Here is a 25,677-nt window from a genome sequence, read left to right as displayed (position 1 = left end):
ATGATACTATCTGCTTTGAAGTGTTGCAGGACTGTTAGGCTATTTGAAGTGTCTACTCTGGGACAGGCAGTCTGTGCTTCCTAACTTTTAATGCACGTATAGATTGCTTGGGGATCTTGTTAAACTGCTGACCCTAATTCAGTAAGTCTATGGTGGGGCTAGAGAGTCTTCATCACCAATAAGCTCCCAAGCGATGCCCCCGCTTCTGATCCACGGGCCACACTTGGAGTCGCAAGGGCCTAGACATCAATTGCAAAGTGCCTAGCACAGTTAGTGCTTAACACATGGTCAACACAAAATAATTCACTCACTTAAAAATTACTGGGAAGAAACCCTTTTTCCACAAAAGTAATACCAGTGTGCCTGGAGGTGTGTTCCCATAGCCTTTGCAAAAATGTCTCATTGAGACTGGCCATGGTTGGTATTTTCTGAAGGTAGATGATGGATACATGGGAGAGCCTCGTTATACTATTCTGTCTGCTTTTGTACATGTTTAACATTTTCCATAATAAATTTTTTAAGTTAAAAAAGAAAACCCCAACAGAGGATTTTTAGGGCAGCGAAACTGTGCTGTATAATATTATGATGGTGGATACATGCCATCATACATTTGTCAAAACCCACTGAATGTACAACACCAAGACTGAAGCCTCATGTATATACGATGGACTTTAGGGGATAATAATGTATCAGTGTAGGTTCATCCATTGTAACAAATGCACCAGTTCAGAATGTGGATAGTGGGGGAGGCTATGCATGTGTTGGGGGGCAGAGGGTATATGGGAACTTTCTGCTCAATTGTGCTGTGAACCCAAAACTTCTCTAAATAATAAAGTATTAAGAAAAACCCCACAAACAGAAAACAGCTGTTTGCTAACAGCCTGAGAACAGCAGAAGATACAGGTTACCTAATATATAGTGAACAACTCCAAACACATGTTCATTAGGAGAGAGAGCTTTCAATTCTCTAAATAAACCCATTCCAAACCTTGCCTCCCATGACACAATTCTGCAAAAGTAATTTACCCATCAATCCCAGGGTTTAACAAATTTTCCCCCTTAACATTAGCACAGTTCACACTTCATTTTGTCAAGATGGATTTTGCATTTTCTTTACCTTGGCGGAGCAAACTCCGTCTACATCCTCGAAATCATTTCATTTATTGAATCAGGGCTTTCCCCAACCTGCCTGGATCGTGTCCTAAACTGCCCAGCTTGTGGGTTCATTAAGTGAATGATTCACAAAGCAATTGCTCAACTAATTGGAAAATGCATTTAGTGAGCTGGACATTCCCCATCATCATCTTCCTTTAACTGGGCCCAGTTTTTATTAGGTACTGAGCTGACAGCCCAGTGTATGTGTCACTTTAAATTTTTGGACATCTTTTGATTAATCAAGTGGCAGGGGCAAATGAGAGAGAAACTAAATGAACAAAATAAAACAACCAGCTTGAGTTTGGTCTCTTTGCCTTTCTTTATTCTTTTGGTCATATAAATCCTCTCCAAACCAGTGTCCTAATTGATTCCTCTTTTTTCCTGCCTATGGCTTACTTAAAGGGTCTTTGATGTGGTAACTGGACAAGGCCTCATCCCAATGGCTGGGTAAGTTCTTTGTCATTTTGTTTGGTATTTAGTCCTGGCAACTGACGTTCCGCTCTGGTATGTTGTTTATCACTTCCAGATTATAGGTGTAGCAAATATTTTCCTAATGAAATAATCACTGACTTGACATTCTGCTACTAGAATAACACAGCTAGGCTCTGCGGGGAATCTTCTGGTGTAGCTATATGGTCTGAGCCCCACCACGTCCACTTTATACAAATTTTTAAAATAGTTTAAATTTTATTTAAATTGTTCCTTTTAGGCAAGTGCTCTCAAATGTCAGGGCTTTAGGTGCCAGTTGAAATCTTCAATCTCTTTCACAATAGCAAAGTTTTGAAACCTCAGCTTTCTATTTCCGTGTTCATGTTAAAACCCTGTAGGTGTCTCCTGGGCAGCTGCTACATGGTTTTTCCACTCAGTTGTTTAGTGAATGAAAATATCTAGGAGATACTCGTTTCCAGAATCCCTTCTAGAGACCTGAAACTTTCCATGCTTACTTTGTACAACTCCTTTAGACGTGAACTCGGGTGGCAGAACTGTGCTGGCCTAACGATTCTGAGGTGGCAAAAACACCTGCAGTGACAGATAATTACAGCTATCACCAGGACTCTTGCTGTGCATTTCCTGTTTGCTGGCTGCTTTTTAGAATGAATCATATTTGTTTTCATGATGACAACTACTTCTTTATCTTGTCCTTGATTAAACTTTGTAATACTTGTGGCCTCTTAGTACCGTGTTCCCCAAAAATAAGACCTAGCCGGATAATCAGCTCTAATACGTCTTTTGGAGCAAAAATTAATATAAGACCCAGTCTTACATTATATTATGTAAGACCCGGTCTTATATAATTATGGTAAAATAAGACCCGGTCTTATATTAATTTTTGCTCCAAAAGATGCATTAGAGCTGATTGTCTGGCTAGGTCTTATTTTGGGGGAAACACGGTAAGCTTGTTCTTTCCTCACCACCCTATATTCAGCCCCTTTAATCATGGCAGGAAAATGTTTTCTTCGTGGTAGACAGGTAATAATGGCATACACATCAATACACATCACAGTCTCAAATATCTCCCTGGAAACTTTCAAAACATCTCCCTTACCTTGTGGCACACTCATCCTTGCCTTTTCTTGTAAACAAAACTGATTTCCGTGTATGAATCAAGCCTAGCCTTTAAGAGACAGCTCAGGTCCCCGCATCTCCTGCAGCATTTGTGGAATATGCAACACACTTGAGCACGGAATTGGATCAAAGGCTGCTTGAGGTCGATTTTCTTTCCCACCCTTACCCCATGCCACCACACACTCAAATGCCGACTGCAAATCCAGACAGTGCAGACACAGTGTATGATCACCTGCCAGGCAGCCAGTTCTCACTGATTGCAGCCTGTCAAAATGCAGCAAGTTTTGAATTAAATGGGGAGACTTGACTTGAATTAAGTAATCTCTAATAAGCAAGACCCAACTGTTTTATGGTTCTGGGAATCTACTTTGGAAATTAAATTTTGTGGGTTTCCTCTTACAAAACTGGGACATTACACTGAGGTGGGGAGGGATACAACTGCCAAGGGAAGACATTGGTTACAAATTTAGTCCTGAGTCATCAAAAATTAACCCCTCCCAAGATTATAAAGGAATTAATTCTCAACATTAATGTTGTTGTCTAGCAACTTTATGGTTTCATTTTTTTACATTTAAATTTTTGATCCATTTGGAGTTTATCCTGGTGAAATGCATCAATCCAACTTCATTTTTTTTTCTAGATGGCTATCCAGTTTTTTTCATGCCATTGATCAACAAATGTTTTTTTCTCTACAGTTTTGAAATGACACCTCTATCATATACTAAATTCCTGGATATACTTGGGTCTGTTTCTGTACTTCCAGTTCTTTTCCATTGGTCTATTCATGAGCCAGTGCTACACTGTTGAAATTATTGGGATTATATGTTTTATTTCTGGGGGAAAAATTCTCCCTTTACTCCTCTTTTGAAGTTTTCCTAGCTGTGCCTAGTTCTCCATATGAACTCTAGAATCAACTTGCCTAGGTTAAAAAAAAAAAAAGATACCAAAAATTTGGTATCCTTATTGGAATCAGGTTAAATTTATGTAACTTATGAAAAAGGGGAATCATTTTTTAAGAGTTTCAAATGGAATATTTTATTCACGTTAGTTATCTTTTTAAACAAAGGTAAATCTTTATGTCAGGAATGCACCCACACACAAGAATATTCCAGATTCTTTCCATTTGTTCAAGTCTAATTTTGTGTTTATCAGGACTGTCTTATAAAGGTTTGGGGACGTTATTAAAAGTTGAAGCCTAGGGTTTTTTAGTTTAATTTTTTGCTATTGTATCATTAAATGTCCTAATTGATGTTTATATTGTGTATGTATGTATATATATATATATATATATATATATATATATATCCATGATTTGTAACCTTGGGGTGGGGTAGGGTTTTCTAAGCTATGATTTAAAACCCAGAGGCTATAAAAGATTAATAAATTCCACTATCCCAGAATAAATTTGACATGCTAAACACATTATAAGCCAAGTCAAGAGAAAAATGATAAACTGAAACATTTGCAACTCATATCATAAACAGCTCCTATAAGTCAATAAGAAAAAACCCACCCACCCACCAGAAAGAGGGGGGTGGTGTCAAAGGATGTGAATAAATAGTTCTATGAAAAGATGCTCAACCTCACTTATAAGTTAATAAAAATTAAAACTACACTGAGATACCATTTCTCATCTATCAGATTGGCAAAACACATGGCTGATGAGACTGCGGAAGAACACACACTCATGCATTGCTGAAAGAACTGGTCGGGAAGGGCCTGGTAAAATGAATTATGGTACACGCTCCACAAGAAAATGCTGTGCAGCTGTAACAAAAAGAATGAAGATACTCTTCATTAATATACAAAGTTCTCCTGGATATAGTGTTAAGCAGAAAAAAAGCTAGGTGCAGTATAATATATAACATGTTACCATTTTTCTATAAAAGCATAAAAAATAAGGTTCCCCCCACTATCCTATTCTTATTTTTATGCTTTTATAAGGAATTGCATCCCTATGAAACTTTTCATAAGCTGAAATGGTGTAAAGCAAAGAAGCAATTACCTTAGGACACATCTTGCTAATGGATACAAGATAAAGCACACATGTTCACAGACACAATTCAAACCTATGGCAGCTTGAGTGTAGTTCCCGGGGAAGGAGCTTGGTGGGGCCTTTCGCTGCTCGGAGTACATGCTGCAAAAGAAACATTGAACGCTATGTTTGCTTTTTGCCTTTTTTCATAAAAGCGAAAATTCTCTTTGGATTTCTTTCGGTTAGGAAAAACATGTACTAAGTAAGCCTTAAATGTGAAGTGGCATAAAGCGAACTTTCAAAAAGCAGGGGATACCTGTATATATGCATTTGGATACAGAAACAATAGAAGCATATTTGATAAAAGTGGCTGAGTGGGTAGGTAACGGGTAGACAGGGATGGACAGCAGTAATTTTTCACTGTATAACTTTTTATTTCCAATGCACTTTTATTTTTTTATAATCATTTTTATTAGTTTCAGGTTTACAAAACAATATAGTGATTAGACATTTCTATACCTCACAAAGTGGTCACCCCAATAAGTCTATTACCCATCTGACACTGTACAGTTATTACAATATTATTGAATATATTCCCTATGCTGTACTTTATATCTCCATGACTATTTTTTTAAAATTATAGTTGACATTCAATATTATTTTATATTAGTTTCAGGTGTACAGCATAGTAGTAAGACTTTACATACCTTTTTATAGTTTTGATTTTTGAAGCATGTGACTGTTACCTATTCAATAAGTTAAAAAGGAACAAATTAACTCCCTTGGTAAATTAAGACATTTCAGACATTTTAACTCACAAATTTCACTTCTTATTTTTCCGATTTAACTCACAGGAACAGGAGACAGCTTCAGGAATTAGGAGAGCTAAAACTTTGAGTTCTTCAGAGCAACACAAAAAGTGTATATCAATGTGAATCTTGGGTTTCCATTCTTTTATTTTTTTTAAGTAATTTCTTTACAATGTGTTTTCACACACACATACACACACATGCGTGCACTTGCACACACACACAACTTGAGATGGACAGAGAAACAAGGATAGCCTCCAAACATAAGATTTTTCTACAAAGTTCAAAATAGATTACATTAATATTTATGTGCTTTTCACTCACTACAGTGTACAGACATGATCCGTTTAATGATTTATGCTCCCCAAATGGTTAAACAATGAGGATTTTCTTTTAAAGAGTGTATGTAAAAGCTTTTAGTTTAGAAGCAAAGTATAGTTTCCTGCAAAAACCAACCTCAAGCATATATTTTGTGTTTACATATATTCCTTGAGAATACTACAGTAGCAGTGCATAAATTCATTCTGTAAAAAGATCTTAAAGATGATTTTCAAGAGACTCTTAATACATTGTGCTCTCAGATAAAAATCTTAAGTCAAAAGATCAATTACTATGACAATAACAGTGAAAACTGCATATATAGGTTAGAGATTAGAAGAGGCTATAACGAAATGTAAATAGTTGTGCTTCGGGGACTTTTTTGGTAAAGTTGTTTTAATAATAAATACAAACTTAAAAAATGTCTCAGTGACTGATACAAAATAGACACAGATATCAAGGATTTTCTATACGTGGCTTAGGGTTTAAAGGTGAAAAAAAATCTCCACATAAACCATCCGGCATTAAGTAATCCCAGTCTGGGCTACTCCCTTACAGTTAGGCAAGAGGCTGGGGAAAAAAGATAAAGTGATTTTTCCTCCTATTAACATGAAGCGTTATCCAGAGGTAAAGCCAGGGTGGACCAACTAACTAAACACATGCCTACTTTCCTTTAGAATTCTTAGACCAAAGGGAGGTCACCCTACTTTTATGAGGTTTAAAAAAACCCACATGCTTGGTATCTGGACCAGAACCTATTCTGTAATTCAGAAGATGAATTATATAGTCCTATCTTCTGTGAGCCCTAGGATAAGCATGATACCTCAGTACTTTATGCATTTTTTAAAAACTCTCTACATATTAACTGTAAAATTCTTATAAACACCATGGCAACTGTTTATAATAATAGAGGACAAGGCGCAATTTACATAGTAACGTTGATGTTCCTAGCTAGGAAATAAATATAATTTTATTTTTAGGCTGGTCAGTTTGGTCTTTTAGGCCTTTAACTTTGAAGGACACATGACCTTAACAAAGTAAATTAGAAAAAAGATGAGAAAATAACAAATGTTTTAAATAAAGACTTTTGCATAATAGGTTTAGATATAAAAAGAATTCCTTCAAATAATTTCCTAGGTGTCACTCAGAAGCATCCTGCTGTCTGTAACATAATGTGCTGGAGTCCTTTGAATAAAATTATAGAGTAATTTAAAATATACATTTATAATTATTGTAAATCATTCAATAGTTTGTAGCATATTAATGGAGTGAAATAAAGATAAAAGGCAGTCCACATTCATATTTTCAAGGTAAATTTACTTCAGAAGTCAATTGGGTTCCCTGCTCATGTTCTAAGTATAGCCATCGTGATAAGACCTGAAAGAAAAAAAGAATGGAGAACAATTAAAGACATGCATTTTACAAAATTTTCCATTCAATATGCAATTGTTTAGCCCTCAATGAGCAAATAAAATACAGCACATAGGCAAACACTCTACCAAGAACTCCAAGTCAATTCAAATTTAGTTCATGTTATACAGAAGAAATCCAATTTACAGCAATGGGCAGTAACTGAATAGATTTAATTAAATCATTAACATCTGGCCATAGCTAATTTTTTAACCATCAAATATACCTCCCACTTTATCCAGTCACATCAGCTATAATAGCAGACATGCTATTTGAAAGTGTCAGTAAAGTCAGTTGACTTCATCAACAAAAACACTTGGAGCCCATTTGTATCCCAGGGCCACAAAGAGGCAGTAGTATAGTATTCCTCCTTGGCTTGTCTCTTTTGAAGAGATTCCATACATAAAACCATAAAAAATTTAATATGCTCTGTCCTAAATGTTTTCAAAAAGTGAGTGATAAAGTACAGAAAAGGAAAATAATCACGTAGGACCGGGACAGTCAGCAAGGATACCCTGAAAGGTAAAGCTGAAATAAGCCTAAAAGATGGACAGGAAAGACAGAGAACAATGAGATGGGCAGGCATTCAGGTGAGGGAAGAGCAAGGACATGGAGGTAGGACTGGGACTCTAGATGAGCTTTTTGGGGATCAATAAATAATCTCACAGCTCTAATCAAGGATTTATGTAGGGCAACAGCTAGACAAGAGTCGCTCAGAGAGGTCTCAAACAGTATGGAGAGTCTTAAATGCCAAACTATGGAATTATACTTCATTCTATGAACTACGGGAAATAACTGAATGTTTTTGAGTACAGAGTGGTGGCGGTGAAACCAAAACAATGGAAATCAATCTGACAGCAATATGATAGATGGTTTTGGGGGAAAAGCAATAGGGGCACAGAAATAGGAAGAGAAGGGACACAGACAGAAGGTAGGGAGGCAATTTAAAAGACAATTTTGAAATTAGCAAAAGAGAGAGCACCAAGAATTACTGGGAGAGAATACAGAAAAGAGTTGGCATCTCAGAAGAGGTGAGAGGAGACTAGGAGAGTCATTCATCATCAGAACCCTAATCCTTGACACATGCTAGGCATTGGACAAATGTGTGTTCAGTTGAACTATTTAAATCTAAGATTTCTAGTCAGAATGACTGATACAATAACTTAACAGGAAGCAAAGGAACTGGTTTGAAGAAAGGTTCACCGTATTAAACAAGGCTGCCTTGTTCATCTTTATCACTATATGCCTTTGTCTAAGTGTTTCCCTAGGATCAATTCCTAGAAGTAGAGATGCCATGTCATGGAATATATGCATTATACACGTTATACCACTGTAAGTCAGCAAAAGGAAAATAATTGAATAAATACAGTATTAGGTATTAGATAAATTAGCTGAGGATTAAATGTGAGCCAAAAAATAAATCTTAAAATGCACTTTTGCTCACCATGCTTTTAAAGCAATCTTTTGTTTTTCTAAAAAATAGTAAACCACCACCATCACCCTATACACACATAAGACCACCACTACCACCTCCAAGCCATAAAAATTGCCTACACATACGCCCCAAGTGCATCTTTAAAACACTTACCTAAGATATAAGCAGCCACTAATTTTTGATTCACACTTAAGTGGAGGTAGAGAGGCACCAGCGATTCCACATCCCCCATTGTAGGAAGCATCAGAGCTGCAATGCACACCACTCCCAGGAAGACAGTTAGTAAACTAGGTCCTGAGGAGACAGTTCTGTTTTCTGTAAGAAGTCAAAAATCCCTCAGCTTGCTTCGAAAAACAACTTACACAAAAGTTTGTTCACATACACTGTTCACCACTCACCAGGATTCCGGTTTTGTCTAACTTCTCTGACTCTTTCCCCATCATGCCCATCATGCCCATAACGCCATGAGGACTTATCTACTGAATTTATCTGGAAGCCCATAACTTCTGAGTTATTATAGAATGGAATGTTGAAATGGCATTGTGAGGTAGGGAGTTCCTACTGAAAGGTAACCATCCTCCCCCCTCCACACACACACACACCTCACCGTAATCAGTAGAAAGTGTTTGAGCAGGTATCATCTGTGTATGTTTATAAATTATATGCATGAATACTGTCCTATTAAGCTTAATATAAAACATACACATAGAATTTTAAAAGAAAGGGCTAAAAGTAGATAGACATTGAAGTTTTGATATTATTTTCCTATACCCCCATGGATTGCTTGTGTGTATGCCATTCTGGCGCCCACTGTACTAGAGCTATGCTACTTTCTGGAAGTATCTCAGATAGGCATCCAGACAGGTTTGGTCATAAAACTGCAGCATCCTGCTACCATTTTTGAACATGTTAAGGCAGCAAAAAGGCACTACTTGAGTGTTTTAAAGCTGCATATGAAAACTCTTGCCCTCTGCTCTACCCCCATTAGCAAAGAAGAAAGCAGCAGAAACAATATTTCACAAATATTATGCTAAGTGAAACAAACCAGTCACAGAAGTACAAACACTGCATGATTTCACTTATATGAGGAATGTAAAATAGTCATACTCATAGAATCAGAGAGTAAAATGGTGGTTGCCAGGGGTTGGGGGTGGTAGGAGATGGCAGTTGCTATTCAACAGGCGTAAAGTCTCAATTATGCAAGATGAATACGTTCTAGAGATCTGTACAACATTGCGTGCCTACAGTTAACATACTGCATTGCACACTGAAATATTTGTGAACAGGGTAAATCTCATGTTGTATTCTTACCACAATAAAAGAAAATTAAAAAAAAAACATGTATTACCAGGCCTGCTATTCTACAGTTCTGGGTATATGTGTACAATATTCATATCCATATTTTTAAGAAACCCAATAACAGCATTTTCTGTCATATGGCTTTTCCTACTACCCTTCCTTTCATTAAAAGGAATAGCCAACAGCAACACAATCTTTGTGTTTTATTAATGAAATAACACTGTTCATTTTATTAAATGCAGCTTTTCTAAATTATTAATACCTTAGCTGTTGTGCAAAGTTTAGTTGAGCCTCGCCAAAACCAGATAGGTGAAAACAAATTCAAATTTTATAGTGATTCTTGCTTGACATGAAACAATAGCATAAATACCTAAAAACAAGTCTTATTTTAGTTAATAAATGAAGTAGCCTTACATTTATATTTGTTGCAATGATAAGTTTTCAAGGAAAGCATTTATTTACAACAATTATGCTGCTCACTGCAAATCCACAATAATGTCAAGGAATTTTTCCTATTTAGAGAAATTCTAAAAACATTTGTATAAATGCTTGAAATTTTTCAAAATGGGAAGAGCTCTTTTTCTGATTGTAAAATTTTTATACAGATACAGAAAACATAAAGGTTCCTATGTAATCCCATCTTCCTGGAAATAACGCTGTTAACAGCTTGGTATAGATCCTTTCAGATTTTAATGCCCGTATAAGCATGTAAAATATTTTTTTACATAATGAGACCATATTATACATAATGTTCTACAGCTTTTTTTCCTCCCCTCACTTAGCAATATATTTGAACCTCTTTCCTGTCAATATACAACCATCTGTCATTCTAGCAGATCCATGTAAATGCCTGCCTGGCATCCCATCTTACAAATACTCATAATTTAAGCAACCCCCATCGATAGACTTTTAGGTAATTTTCAAACTTTTATTATTATAAATAGTAAAAGGACAATTTTCTTAAGCCAGAGAGCACTGACTCAAACACTGCATAGACATAGCAGTTCATTAGTAATGTAATTAAGACAAACCCACTAAGATTCAGCTTCGTCTTTTTAAAACATCTTTTTAATAACCTGGCCTTTGGTATTTTGTAAAAATATGCTTTGTAGGTTTGTCTTAAATTTCTATTAAATGAAAATATATATACATATATATAAATTATATTTATGTGCCTAGGTAAGATCTGGAAAGTAACATGGAACATTTATATAAGCAGATTTGTTAAATGTATGAGATTATATGTGCTGTTTCTTTTTTAATTTATTGCTTTTTTTATACAATAAACTTAAGAAATTTCTCATTCTTATTGCCTTTTTTTAAAGATTTTATTGGGGAAGGGGAACAGGACTTTATTGGGGAACAGTGTGCACTTCCGGCACCTCTCCAAGTCAAGCTGTTGTCCCCCAAATCCTAGTTGTGGAGCGTGCAGCTCAAATCCAGGTCCAGTTGCTGCTGTTAGCTGCAGGGGGCGCAGCCCACCATTCCTTGCTGGAGTCGAGGAGTCGAACCAGCATCCCTGTGGCCGAGAGCCCGCACTCCAACCAACTGAGTCATCTGGCCACCCGGGAGCTGAACGGTAGCTCACCGACCCCTGTCTAGTTGGGGAGGGCGCAGCCCGCCAGCTCATGTGGGAACCGAATCCACTGCCCAGAGCTCGCACTCCAACCAAGTGAGCCACCCGTCCGCCCCCCTTATTGCCTTTTGATACATTTTAAAATCCAAATCTTTCAATGATAGAGCCTTCAACCATTTTCCAGCTAACTCAAAGAGCCTCACAACATTGTTGCACTTGTAATATATCTAATAAACACTTTCTAAGCTAAAGACATGAAAAAATAATGCCATTTCAAAACCTGCCAAAAACCAATCTCAATTTATTTCAATATTTTAGTCCAGAGAAACTTAACAGGCACAGGTAGTGCCTTTTTGCTGTCTTAAACAATATTTTAGTTCAGAAAAACCTTTGAAATCTATATACTATTAGGTTGGTACAAAAGTAATTGTGGTTTAAAAGGTTAAAAATAATTGCAAAACTCTCAATTACTTTTGCACCAACCTAATAGAAAGCACACATGATTTACTACAGTCATGTAGTAAATGACATTTTGGTCAACTACAGATGGCACAGACAACTGTGGTCCCGTAAGATTATAATGGAGCTGAACAATTCCCATTGACTAGTAACATAGTAGCTGTCATGCTGTCGTCACAGCGCAACACATTACTCACATGTTTGTGGTGATGCTGGTATAAACAAATTTGTGCTACCAGTCATATAAAAGTATAGCACCTACACGTATATATAGCATGTAATACTTGATAATGATAACAAATGACTGTTACTGGTTTCTGTATTTACTATATTATACTTTTTATCATTATTTTAGAGTCTACTCTTTCTACTTATAAAAAAAAGTTTGCTGTTAAACAGGATGCCGTGTTACACCAGCAGCAGCCTCATACATCTCATGTTTACTGCATCTCTTGATGGCATCATTTTCTCTTGTGCTCAATTTAATCTCGTGTTGTTTTGTAGAGTAACATGCTGTACAGGCTTGTAGCCTAGGAGCAATAGGCCACACCATATGGCCTAGGTGTGTAATAGGCCGTACCAACTAGGTTTGTGGAAGTGCACTCGATGATGTTCACACAATGACAAAATTGTGTAATGACACATTTCTCAGAACGTATCCCAGTCATTAAGTGGTGCATAACTGTATTAATTTAATAAACAGAAGTGAAAAAGGTCACTTTGTCAACATAGACTAAATTTAACTCAATTAACTCATCTTTAATTGAGTTAGAGATGAGAACTTTACTCAATTTCCTGCCATATTATTGGAAACATAGGAGTAACTACCCACAAACAGGGCATGTTGGCCAAGACTCTATATGGGACTCCCGTGGTATGGCCCTTGCTCTAAAGAGTGGCAATAGCAGTGGAAACCTTGTAAGACAAAGAAAACCAACCCAACAGCCCCTACCAGATAAGTCCAGCCTTCCCAGTGTAGTCCATGCGCACATTTCCTGTGTAACTACAGTCAGCCCTTCATATACTCGGGTTCCGCATCCGCAGATTCAACCAACCATTGATCTGCAGTTGGTTGAACCCAAGGATGCAGAACCCATCCATGGGTACGGAGGGTCAAATAAGGGACTTGAGCATCCGCAGATTTTGCTATCAGACGGGGGGTCCTGGAACCAATCCCCCTCAGACACCAAGGGAGGATTATACTCTGTGCTGAGGACATAATGGTGAACAAGACAAATAAGGTGCCTGCTTTCATTGCGCTTCCTGACATGGATAGCTTAGTTTTTTGTTTTTTTTTTCCTCAAAACAGATCACGTTATTCCAATACCACCTATCTTCATTCATCTGCCTATTCCAATTTTACAATTAGAAGAGTACTTTAATATACTTCAGATACCAAAGGTTCATTATAAAAAGAAGAATAAATGCTCAATACACATTGTAATTATTTAGCCCTTTAGGATGATTTTTTCACCTGAATTCTAATAAATTGAAAAATAAAAGGAAAAATGTATAACTAAACTTTTAACACTTATTTTTCTTGGCTATTAAACTGGTCTGTTAAATACAAAAATGAGCTCCAACACACTTTACTTTAAATTATGAATTTAACATCAAAAAACAAATACTCATTATATGGCCTTTCTTGTCCTAGAGAAAGGATTTTAAAAGGGGAATCTCACCTTTGATAAATATAAGTCAGCTTCATATTGATCTGAGATCTCAAAGTGACATTTGACAGAGGGTCTCTTTCAGCTTCAAAAGATGAAAAGCTGGTCTTGTCAGTCAATAATAGTCGCTGAGAAGAAAACAATCTACTAGCTACTACCCACCCAGTCTCTCGTCTCAGTATCACCAGAAAATCTGGGCACTCCCTACATGGACTGGGAAGCCTCTTGGCTACAGGAAATCAAAGCATTACTCCCCGTGTTATCAAAATAAACATGCTAAGATGAACAAACTGATGGGGATCTATGAATTAATACAATGACAAGTAGACTTTTTAAATTCCTCATATATAAAGTGGCGATTTCAAGGACAGCTGCTATCACATTCACATATCACTATCAAAAAGTTTCCATGTTTTTATATGGAAAATTTTATCTTCCTCCTCTTAGGGTTGGAAGAAGATAATGAGAAGTTAAGAGGGAGGGGGAATGACGTCCAAAGAGTTGAAGATGAGGATAGTGTCAATGTTGAAAGAATATATCATAACACTTCTGAATATCTAAGCTGGAAGGAAATGAGGAATGGAGAGGGAGTCAATTAATGGCCCACAGGGGATATTACAATCTACTTAGTTTAATTAACTTCAACTTTAATGAGATTTTTTTTCAAAATAATATGAACAGTGCACCAAGCGTGGCCTATTGCCAAACACAATCTCTCTCTCCTTCTTTGAACTAATTAAATGAGAAAGGATATAGGAAAGTCACAGAAATGAAAGTATATAATTGCCAAATTGTGCTAGCATTATAAAGTACAGTGCCTGCATCCTCAGGCTTTATAGATTTAAAAAGTTATGGCAACATTAGCCCTCTCCTTACAGCCTCCTCTAGTCTTTTCTCCTCTGAAAGTCCAGCTCTAGGCCAGGGGCTTGACTTTAGGCATCTGATCTCTAGGTTCAGTTTTGAAGTCGTTGATTAGGTTTAAAGCAACAAATTATTTTTCTAGTAATTATTATTAGCTCCCTGAATATTTTAAAGTTAGAAATGCATAAGACCTCACTAGGACTTTAAAAACAACCCAAAATTACCTGGTTGAAATGACTGCTCAAAAAATAAACTTTCACTTAAATGTTCCTTTATTCTTTTTTCCTCTTCTTCCTTTTGTTGCTCTTTTGCAGAAGGGAGAAGAGTAGCCACAACCTCTTTTCTTCCCAAAGCCTTCCTCTGGCTTTGCTCGGAAACTTGGAGACGGAATTTGTCTATTACACCATAGTGACAGGATCGAACATCTCTATGACGAATCACACTGAAAACATTCAAAATAACAAATGCTGTTTAGGCTTCTAGGGCCTGTCAAACAGAATTCAGCAACAGACTTAATACAGTAAAACAATATTAATGGACTACAACCAAATATTCAAATACAGAAATTTGCTAATGATGCTAAAACATAAAAATCACGGTATAACCCCCAAAAATGGCTAATTCTAAAATATTTGATGAAAACACATACTCTAAAACATAGAATAAAAGTCTTAAGTAAAAAAATGATAAAGAAAATTCCTTTGGGCAATGGCATTTTTTTTTCTGGATATCTATGTGCAGCAATACTTACTAAATTAGATATATAAAACTGTTTCTTCCCCACAAAGGTCTCATAAATTTCTTTTGCCACTTATTGCTCAAAGTAACAAACCTTACCCTAGACTTAAAATTGAAGTCCATGCACACAGGTGAAAATAATCAATTGCATTAAGTAAGTAAGCCAGTATGACCAATCCAACAGAAGGCTAACAATACACTTCCGTATCTCTCTGAAGAGAAAAGAGTCTAAAAGCACTTTAGTTTTTATGAGACCTATTCACAATTCCATTTACTTGGTTCTTAGAACACAGAACAAACAGGTCAAAGGTAACGCATTTGTTTAGCAAGAGACTCCATTTCTTTGGAAAATAAGTCCTTGCTTATTTTGTACTGAATGAAAAAAGAAATGGACAAAAGCACATCCTCAGACATACAGCATTTAAGGCTTTGGGATGATGAGAGTGTATTCCAAAAGAGAAGACTTCTGCTTCTCCTTCTCATGGAGGACTTAAACAAATACAGTGTGCTTGGTGGCTTAAATTAAGGGCTGGTCAATGGATCCATCTGGTCACCACCAGTTCTAAAGTGAAAATTAAATATGAACAGCTTGAACAAACAATCATTTATCTGACACTCGAAGACGAAATTATCTGGAAGAGCTCAGATAACCTTTTACAGATGAGTAGTTACACACTTACTTCCTGTTTGTATAGATTAACTTCCAAGTTTATCAGCTGAATCATTTCAGATGAACTTATATTACCATTGTTCTGAGAGTGTAGTATTATTAGTTTCCCAAATGTCACTATAATAGCAAGATGTTCCAAAGAAAGCTAAATTCCCTATTATAGAGAAATTTAAAGGAATAAGTTAGAACTTTAACCTTCATAAATGTCCCTGTTATGATGACTAAAAGCACAACAATGAGGAAATGTTCGTGGAAATATTAACACACACATCAGTTCCAGCATAATGAAATATTAAGTCTTTGGTCGACCTGTTTAGAATCTTTCAGAAACTTCTTAACAAGAATTTTGATCGACTAAAACTTTCAGCAAAAGTTCAACATATACATATAATAAACGCCTATGTGGGGACAGCTTCAAGAAAAGACCTTTTTCAAGTTAAACACATAAATATTAACACACTTAAAACATGTTACCAGGAAGTGATTGGGACTTACATATCCATACAACACTGAGGCTTTACTGCACCTGCAGCATCAACGACAACATACTTATTTGGAGTAGTACACAAAACTGAAAGAAAAAGTCACAACGGCCATTAGTGTTTTTTTTTTTTAAAATTAGTTTCTACAAGTAAAAAATTAGTAGGAACTAGTTAAAATCTATCAAATGGACCTAGGAGACTCACCTTTGAACTTTAAGGCAAACTCATAGGGATTATATAGAGTCAACACTTGCTTATGTGTTGACTGATCATCTGCATAAAATATTAGTTCCGTGGGAAACACAAAAACAGGAAGATTTCCTTCCACTAACTCTGGCTGTCTTTTTTGTTGATGCATTGGCACAAAATCCCCCTTGCTGCAGCTTCTGGTTTTACAGTCTCAAATGTATTTTGGACTTTTCTTAAAGTCAGTTAAAAACTCCAAAGCATTTTGGCAATCTAGAAAGAGAAGAAAAGAGAAAGAAAACTGAACGATACTTGTTTTCATTTGTTGTCCAACCACAAAAACACATGTTCAGCATACATTAAAATGGGTCCCCCAATCATTTAAACGTGCCTTTTGACTTTTCCTCTTGGCTTACTTACACAGCTTTTACCAAACTACACAAAGAAATGTATACATGCTCCTTTCACAGTCAAGATTTCAACCTATGATAAATAATATAAATACTTGAATGAAGGAATAAAGGAGGTTTTCTACCTCAAATTAATCACCCCCTTTCAAAGAGGTGAGATCAAAGCGACATCACTTTTTAAACTTCAGATTTTTTTAAAACGTAGAATTAAGTATTGTCACAATAATTTTGTGAGCCAATCAGAATACTTAAAAACTGAAAAAAATAAAACAAAGTAAGTTTCCATGATTTATGAGAGAAAAACATGAGAATCATTTTTACACTCATTTCAACAATGCTTTAGTTAGTGCCTCCTGGCATCATGGGTGGGAGAGTTCTTTTAATCTTTTTTTCTCCTACCGAAACCCAAGATAAGCAAAAATGTCTGGAAGGGAAGCTGACTATCCGAACGTGCTAAGCAGTCCGTGGAGTTTTCTATGAAAATTCAAAGTCGGTAAGTAGGCCTTGGCATTCCAGTGGCACTGTGCCTCCCCTCCTACGTCAAGTACACAGGCTTCATGAGAACGTTTCCTTCCAACTTCAAAGACCTTTTTTGGATTCCTTCTGGGGTTTTTGAATATGTTCCAGATAGCTGTAACTGGCAGAAGTCTGAGTGTCTGATAAGTGCTATGGTTCTGTATTTATTTCCTAATCTAATTTTAAGCAACAACATTCTCATTTAGCTAGCACCCTAAGTGTGACTTTTTAAAATTCAGCAAAAGCTAAAACATGCAATCACAGAAAATGTCTGATTTTCACCCTGTAGATCACACCTTTAAAATAGGCCATAAAGCATTTAATACTTTGTGTTCGGGTTCTAATACATCCAAAGAAAAATATAACAAATGATTAAACTTGTTTGATTTTACCAGCTATCGGGGCGCATGTGCTGATTCTGATTGAAGGCTTTCCACCTTTTATCAAATCGGATAGTTTCTGTCATGTATGCAAATCTTTATTCTTTTCTTTCAGCTGAGTGCCTGTTACAGGCCTGGAACTATGTCAGGAATTGCACAGAGATACAAAGATGAATAATACACAGGCACTGTCCTCAAGCAACTCAAGTCTCATTGATGAAACAAAATAAATATTTATACTATCCCTGTTGTAATGCATACTGTTGTACATGAAGTACTAGGGAACCAGGAGACTACATGAATAATTTTACCTGGAAGAGTGGCCAGGCATTTGTCGTAGTCCTTAACCTTTTGACTGCATTAACTGATTTCAAGTTTGTTGTCCAAAATGTATCAAAAATCCACAGAAGATAATTACAGTATTTATATTTTTAAGTAAATACAGTTAAGGTGTTACATCTTATTAAAATAAATGATTACTTTAAAGTATAAAAATTTCCTATTGTTATTCATTCTTGAAAAACACAAAAATATAGAAAAATGTACATCTGCTTTCCTAAACTTCCTTTCTGGAACACTGAGCTTGTGGGGTCAAGTCTAACGCCACAGTCAACGGCATGGAAATATCATTCGACTACAGACGAACGTCGCAGCGAAGATGTTAAAAGAAGGGTACACACTTCTATGCTGGGGGTAGGGGAGTGTAGGAACGCAGAAACGTGAAGGGAGAACACTGAGAAGGTTGTAATCCACAGGCTGTCCCAGATCATCATGCTACTTTATATCCATATGTTTTATAGCATGCATGTAGCTCATAACAGTATTTTTTTTTTCTGAGCTGAAAGGGCCTATTGACATTTTTATTTGTAATAGTATTTAGCATTTGTATAATTCATAACAGATTACAAATTTCTCATTAATTACATATAGTGAATGAATTAATATATATAAAGCTTTTAGCACTTACTGCAGGCCAGACAATGTTTTAAGTGTTTCTTGTCATTAAATTAGGAAGAGATCAGACTGAGACAAAAAATATCAGCAGGCCTTCTGCTTCCTAGTCTAGTATCCTTTCCACTATACCAAAGTAACTGTCCGTTTCAATAAAAGAATGTCTAATCATTGTTGTTTTGTACACCTGAAACCAGTAATAAAAAATACTAAATGTAGTCAATAAATCACATTATTGGCAGTACCTGCAATGTTATCACCAATGGAAAGCAAAGATGTTTTCACATCAAGTTACAGTTGTTGCATCTATATCAAAATATCATTTATACTCATAACTACTTCAAACGTATGGTAGTTATTAAACCTTCCCCTCTATCTTATTATTTAACAGTGGATTAATAAAGAAGTATGTATATTAAATTAAAAAAAATAAAAGTAAGATTATTCTGAAAAGCACCTGATTAAATAATTCTAATTTTGACTTTTTATTTGCCACGAATTTCTTTCTTTTCCTAAGAGCCACATACATTTGTATTTGGATAATGTGCTCTCAGAAGTTTGGTATCATTTATTTCAATAGAAAATAATAAACTCTATAATTACTTTCTCAGTAAGCTTGGCTATCAGGAATAGAACATCCAAATTTGGCATCACTAAATAATATTCAACTTCTCATTCTAAAACTGTTAGGATGGATTTATAGAAGCTAGTTTAGTCAATAAATATGGATAAAACTGGATATCCATCTAGGAAAAAAACAGTTGAATTCATCCCTCATTCCTTATAAAATTCCAACATTTTATTATGGTAAATTCCAAATGGATCAAAGATTTAAAGGTAAAGAAATAAAATCATAAAACACTAGAAACCATGGAAAATCTTTTTTTATAATCTTAGGCTTTCTAACAACCAGAAACCAAAAAATATTCATACATTCAATTATATAAAAACTTTTAAAATTCTGCATGGCAAAAAACTTTTTAAGCAAAGCCAAAAGAATATTTTCAATTCACATCATAGGCAATATCTAATTTCCCTACTGTGTATAGAGGACCTACAAATCATTACAAAAAGACAACCCAGTATAAAAATGAGCAAACACTATAATATTTTATAGAAAAGAACATACAGATTGTTTTTAAACTTACAAAAGGTTATGTGACTTCACTCACAAGAGATATACAAACTAAAGCCATACTGAAATAAATGTTTTTCACCTGTCAGATTGGCAAAAAATGAAGAGTTTGATAGCACATGGTGGGAGCAATCAGGCATGTTCTTCACATTGCTGGCAGGGAGCTAAATTGACACATCCAATTTACCTACCAAAATTAAACACACATACCCTCAGATCTAGAGATTCTATTTCTAGGAATTTATCTGATATAAATATTCCCCTATGTGAAATCATGTGTGTGAAAGGTTTTTTTTTTGTTTTTGCTTTTTTTTTCAGCACTGAGAATTAAAATAATGTATGTGAAGCACATGGAACAAAGCTTGGCACTCAGTAAGAGCTAGTTTTTGTCAATAGCAAAAGAATGGAAACAACCCAACTGTCCACTAATAGTGGATTCATTAAATAAAGTATGATATAGCCATTCACTGGGATACCAGGTATCTGGCAAGAAGAGGAAGCTCTTTGTACGGTGTGGATTTGGACTGATGTTCAAGTGTAGCGTTAAGCGAGAAAAGTAAGGTCCAGTGCAGAGTACAGAGTATGCTGCCATTTGCGTGGAAAAGGAAGGTAAGAGAATATTTTGTAAACATATTTTCTTGGATATGGGTATAATATCTCTGAAAGGGCTTCCCCTGGAGAGACAATCTGAGTGGCCGGGGACAGGCGTGCGAGGAGAGTTTTCTCCGGACACTCTTCTGTATCTTTTGAACTTGTTCAAAAGTTTTTTGTTTTTTAAAGGTCGAATTAAACAACTCTGCTAGGGCCTAATTTGGAAAAGATGCCAGTTTTGAAACACAAGCAGGAATTTAGAAACAATGTGTGAAAAATCTGTTACTTGCATTTCCCAATTTATGAATCCTTAATAACATTGAAACCTTTAAACTATGTGTAAAATAGAATGATTTCAATTATTTAAAATAATTGTACGTGCAACAGAAACTCATTACAATGAGAAAAAACAAAGGTTCACTTAAGATGACTTGCAAACTTAGGGAAATATAAAACTTTTTGTTATAAAGGAACGTGAGATGGTTTATAAATCTGACTAGGAAGTCAGAATTAACCACACAAAACAAGTGCCAAACTCTTGGTTCCAACCTTAAGGAGAAGATAGTCATCACAGGTCAGAGTAGAAATTTTACTAGTTTTATATATTGACTTAGTAGGAATTCTTATTCTTTTAACTTTGAAGCTTTCTCTTTATGAGTTGAATATGTACACATTTTCCCACAAATTGTGAATTAAGCGGTCTATCCCCTGGTCATCATAAGTGCTTAATCATTTATGAAGTTTATTATTTCATTTCAGATCCCTGTCCCCATTTCTCACTTATCTTGGCTAAGATACAAATTGCCTCCTTAAGTTCAACCAGTGGAAATTAGGGAGGAATTTGCACCAGGTCACCAGGGCATTATTAGAGACTGCCAACAAACCTAATGACGCCAACACCTGCCTTTAATTGATGGTTTTCCAGAGACTAACACTTTCTCCCTGCTCCAGTCCATATTGCAAAATGATAAGGTGCAAAAACTTCTGGTAAGAGATTATAAACTAAGCCAGTAAAGCCATACTGAAAATTGGTTTATAAGGTTGCTTTCCAAAAGTCAAGCATGCAGAGTCAAAGAATCTTAGCTCCCAACTCTTCTCATTTTACTGCTGAGGAAATCAGGCCCAGGGTGGTTGAAGGATTTACCAGGGTATTCGGTGGAAGGACTCTGGTGTCCAGACTCTCACTTCCCTATCATCTCCTCTGTATCTCAATTCAAAAGTCCTGCCTCCCTGATGCTGACTGCCACACATCTCTCGAAAATGTCCCTGCTTTTCCAGAGTTCTCAAAGGATGATCCAAAATTCAAGTCTTGATACAGGTGTTTCCTTTTCAGTTTTATAAAGAAAAAAAATCAAGAGACAAATCCACTTACTGAGATGTGCACAATTTCTTTTCCTGATTATGAAATAGCTGTGGCTGTCAGGAACTCGTCATTAGGGCATTAATAACCAAGGTTTATCTTCTTCATCCTCTCTGGACACCAAAATGTTCCCCATTCTTCAAAGCTTAGTTCAAATGTCCCCTCTCCTGGCAGCCTTCCTATACTACTCTGATCTATATGGATCTCACTAATTACGTTATTTTTAATGTACTTACTGTATGGATTGACTATTTTGACATTTGTTTGGTGTGGATTAGTTATGACTCCCCAGACTTCAGGCATAATGCTACACTGTTTTCCTGTTTTTGTGTTTTTTTCTTTTTCTGCATCCTTCATAGACCCAAGCTCAGTGTCAGGCACTGAGCAGGTACTGAGCTTATCAATTAACCTACAGGTGTCTCCTAATAATTGTCTCCTTTATCAAGGAACACTCACTTCCCCGTGGTAGCTGGACACAATTTGTCTGAAGACAAGCAAAGGAATCCAATTAGAGGAACAGTAAATCTATAGTGGCTATTTGCCATGGGTTGGGATAAGAACAGACAATAGTACTCCCAGCTGCCTCACCCCCAGCCCTCCCTCTCTGCCTCCCTTCTCCCTCCCATCATCTCCTCAGTGCCCAACTGGGCCAGCAGTGTTTAGAAAGCCAAGGCTCCAACATACCACCATAGCCACAACCTTAACAGGGAGACAGTGCAGCTGGGAGCGGGTGCTATAGGAAACTACCTTGTCTTTTCCCTCCGTACTAAAGGCACAGAAATGCAATCCTTAATGAAATTGGAAAGAAAACCTTATGTGCATACACCACCTTGTGACCAGTTTGCAAACTACTCTCCCACCAAAAAAAAAAAAAAAAGAAAAGCCTAAACACACAAATCCTCATAGACACTTTCCACCATCAGTCCAGGGAAACCAGTACCCAAAGTGGGATTATTTTTCTGTTTCCCTCACTTTGGATTGACCAGAGGAAGGAAAAGGTGAGACTTGGAGATAAACGGGAGTTTCAATATCTTATACCACCATAGATTCAAAATTTGGAGACTGTTAAAGACCATAGAAACCACTTTAACAGCATATTGTCCTCCCCCCCCTTTTTATGAGAAGAGGAAGCTGCAAGAAAAATCAAATGAAACAAGTGAAACTTAGGTATTCCTGTACTGAAGTAGTTCAAAGTTTGAAACAGCTAATGATGATTCTAAGTACAGACTTCCCCAGAAAACTAGTGACCTATCTGCTGGGCTTCAGAGCACCAGCCACTTACTACCTGTCTCTGGTTCTTGTGTTTACTCTGATTAGGATTCCTAACTCCACCTCCAGGCAACCTCCCTTTTATCTAGGCACAGAGGCTATCTCCTTCCTCCATACTTGGTGCAGTCCTTGCCAATAGCCAACTAAATACGAAATAGTGAAGAGCAATTCTTTTGCTTTACTCTCAATGATATTAAAACCTCTCTTTCCTTCCCATTTCATAAACTCAGGTCTCTTCTTTGAATTTCCAGTATTGTCTCTATTAGGAATTTTAATGGCTGCTATGTTCCTAAGGTCAACTCTTTCACAAGCGGTATTATAATATTCACTTTATATTTTTAAATGGTTCAATGATCAGCATTAGGCAATTTTGTTTTTATACATTCCATAGGGTTTTTGGTATAATTTGATATCTCACTAATGGGATTGCTGCTATAAATAATGTGTAGTGACAGGCTATTACATATTCAAGGTGTAAAATTTGAGTAGTGTATACTTGAAGCATTTACAAAAATGAGGATGCCCTCCATTAATGTCTTTTTAAAACATTTCTTTTAAACTAGTTATTCCCAACCTGCGTTACAATATCCCAGTGTCTTCAGTTATTTCAAGATGTATGTGCAATTCCCAAAGCCAAATCCATATGAATTCATTATATGAAATATGTACTCATATGTTGTTACACATAGCATTCTCAGCAGTTTTAGAGTCACAAATTCATTCAACAAACATTTGCTGAGCACTTATTATATGCCAGGAACTGTGCTAAGGAATATGGAGAAAAGATGAAAACATTGTCTCAGCCCTCCAAAAACTACAGCTAGCAAAAAATACATACACACATAGTTAGGATAGGATGTGGCAAATGTTAAAATGCTAGTAGATACAAAATGCTCTGGGAGCATAAGCAAAGTGATGGTGTGCCTTAAATAGTTTTCAGTAGGTGTGGAGAGGAAACGTCCACAAGATTTTCATCATCAAGAATATATTAAACCCCATGCATGCCTTGCCTGAAAAAGTTGAGTTTTCCTTTTGTCTGGAATTCACATTAAGAATGCAATGCATTCTGAAAGAACAGGACTGCTTTTTAGGCAAGATCCAAAGGACCCAATTTTTTAGGTTTGCGTGATCTGTTATTTCCCTGAAAGGTCAAAAATCCGGGACTGTTTTCATCTAATATTTGCCCTCTCGCTCCCCGACAGAGGTCTCTTTGAGTCTACTGGGGCAGAAATGCTACTACAGTCCGGACTGGACATCTGTCAGTTACTTTGTCCAGAGGGGAAACCGCAGAACATAGATCAAGGGCCGGAGGGCAGGAGAGGGAGTATCAAACAGTCCGTCCTAGGACTTCAGCTCCACCTGATTGGGCCCAGCCCAGCCTTTCCAGCCCTAGTCCCCACGCCGGCCGGCTCCATGTGAAACCGGTCATGTGAGCCTGTTTACAGCCGAGCAGCTGGTGCAACCATCAGGATCCGTGCGGAGGTCCAGGAAGGGGGAAGCATACAGGCCACATACCCCCTACACCTTCCACCATTATTGCAAGAATGAGTTCGCTCTCCCTCCCTGCCTCTCCACCCCAATTTCATCCCCCTCCAGCCATCCCAGGACGCCTCGCTCCAGCCTGCCGATTTCTTTCCATTTACTTGCTGCGGGCTGGAGAAAGGGCGAGGACGTTGTCACCCTAAAGAGGGAGTCAATCTCCCTCCCCAGCCCTCCTCAAAACATCCGCGGAAGAGTTGTCCCCGGAGTCGCATCCCCGGGGCAACCGAACTCTGCCGGGCAGGCACCGGGAGGATCCCGAGCCTACTGCCTCCGCCCGGGCACAACACACACACAGACACACGGGCCACCCAGACCCGGAGCTGGGATCTGCAGGCTGATGGGGCAAGAAGGACCCCATCTGATTCCTTCTCCCTACCTCCCACCCGCATCCCGGCGCCGCGAAGCCCTGCTGTCAGTCAACCAGCCAAGCTCGGGGTTTGGCGACTGCTCATTCTTTCCACGGGGTCTCTCGGCAACGTAACTTCCACGTTTTCCCGAAGTCAGAGGAAGTGGGTGACGGGACAGTGGGGGACTCTCACCTCGGCAACACCGGCTCCTCGGAAAGCAGCTGCGACTGCTCCTCCGGTCCTTTGTCAGCGTCTCTAGGCTGCACTGCCTGCTGGGATACCGGAGGACTCAAATGCCACCTCTCTCCGCCCTCGAGGATGAGCTGTGGTTGTGGGGTGGGTGGGAAAAGGCAGAAGAGGTGGAGCCGGGGGCGGGGCTTCGTTACTGCCACCTGGCCTCTCGGGTTTCTTACTCTTCTGTGCTCCAAAACTTCTTCCTTCTCTGTCTCTGACCTGGTCCTTGCCTCCCCTCCCCTTCCTTCCCGCCGTCCCTGAGGAGACTAGAGACTCTTAGAGAGGTGCTGTCTCCCTTTGCACTTATTAAGCAACCACCCTTGACTCCTCCCC

At 37.4% G+C, this 25,677-nt stretch overlaps 1 protein-coding gene across 4 annotated transcripts; it reads right to left on the bottom strand.

Moving 5' to 3' along the window:
- Positions 1 to 5,319: 5,319 nt before the first annotated feature.
- Positions 5,320 to 25,442, bottom strand: MOSPD1 (motile sperm domain containing 1). Of its 4 annotated transcripts, XM_033119213.1 has the most exons (7): positions 25,303 to 25,383; positions 20,084 to 20,188; positions 16,628 to 16,882; positions 16,437 to 16,512; positions 14,758 to 14,975; positions 8,822 to 8,983; positions 5,320 to 7,200 (listed from the first exon to the last, which is right to left on the bottom strand). In XM_033119213.1, the coding sequence occupies exons 3-7, from the start codon at positions 16,779 to 16,781 to the stop codon at positions 7,169 to 7,171; spliced, it is 642 nt and encodes a 213-aa protein (XP_032975104.1). In that variant the 5' UTR covers positions 16,782 to 16,882; positions 20,084 to 20,188; positions 25,303 to 25,383; the 3' UTR covers positions 5,320 to 7,168. The 4 variants fall into 4 exon arrangements, with proteins under 4 accessions (XP_032975104.1, XP_032975111.1, XP_032975095.1 ...); XM_033119220.1 differs by lacking the exons at positions 20,084 to 20,188; positions 25,303 to 25,383 and adding an exon at positions 25,140 to 25,277; XM_033119204.1 differs by lacking the exon at positions 20,084 to 20,188 and having other exon boundaries at positions 5,629 to 7,200; positions 25,303 to 25,442.
- Between the last annotated feature and the right edge of the window lie 235 nt (positions 25,443 to 25,677).

Source organism: Rhinolophus ferrumequinum, chromosome X (genome assembly GCF_004115265.2).
Source record: "Rhinolophus ferrumequinum isolate MPI-CBG mRhiFer1 chromosome X, mRhiFer1_v1.p, whole genome shotgun sequence".
Classification (NCBI taxonomy): domain Eukaryota; kingdom Metazoa; phylum Chordata; class Mammalia; order Chiroptera; family Rhinolophidae; genus Rhinolophus; species Rhinolophus ferrumequinum.
The sequence above is the reverse complement of the archived record's forward strand: the minus strand, read 5'-3'. Positions and strand labels throughout refer to the sequence as shown.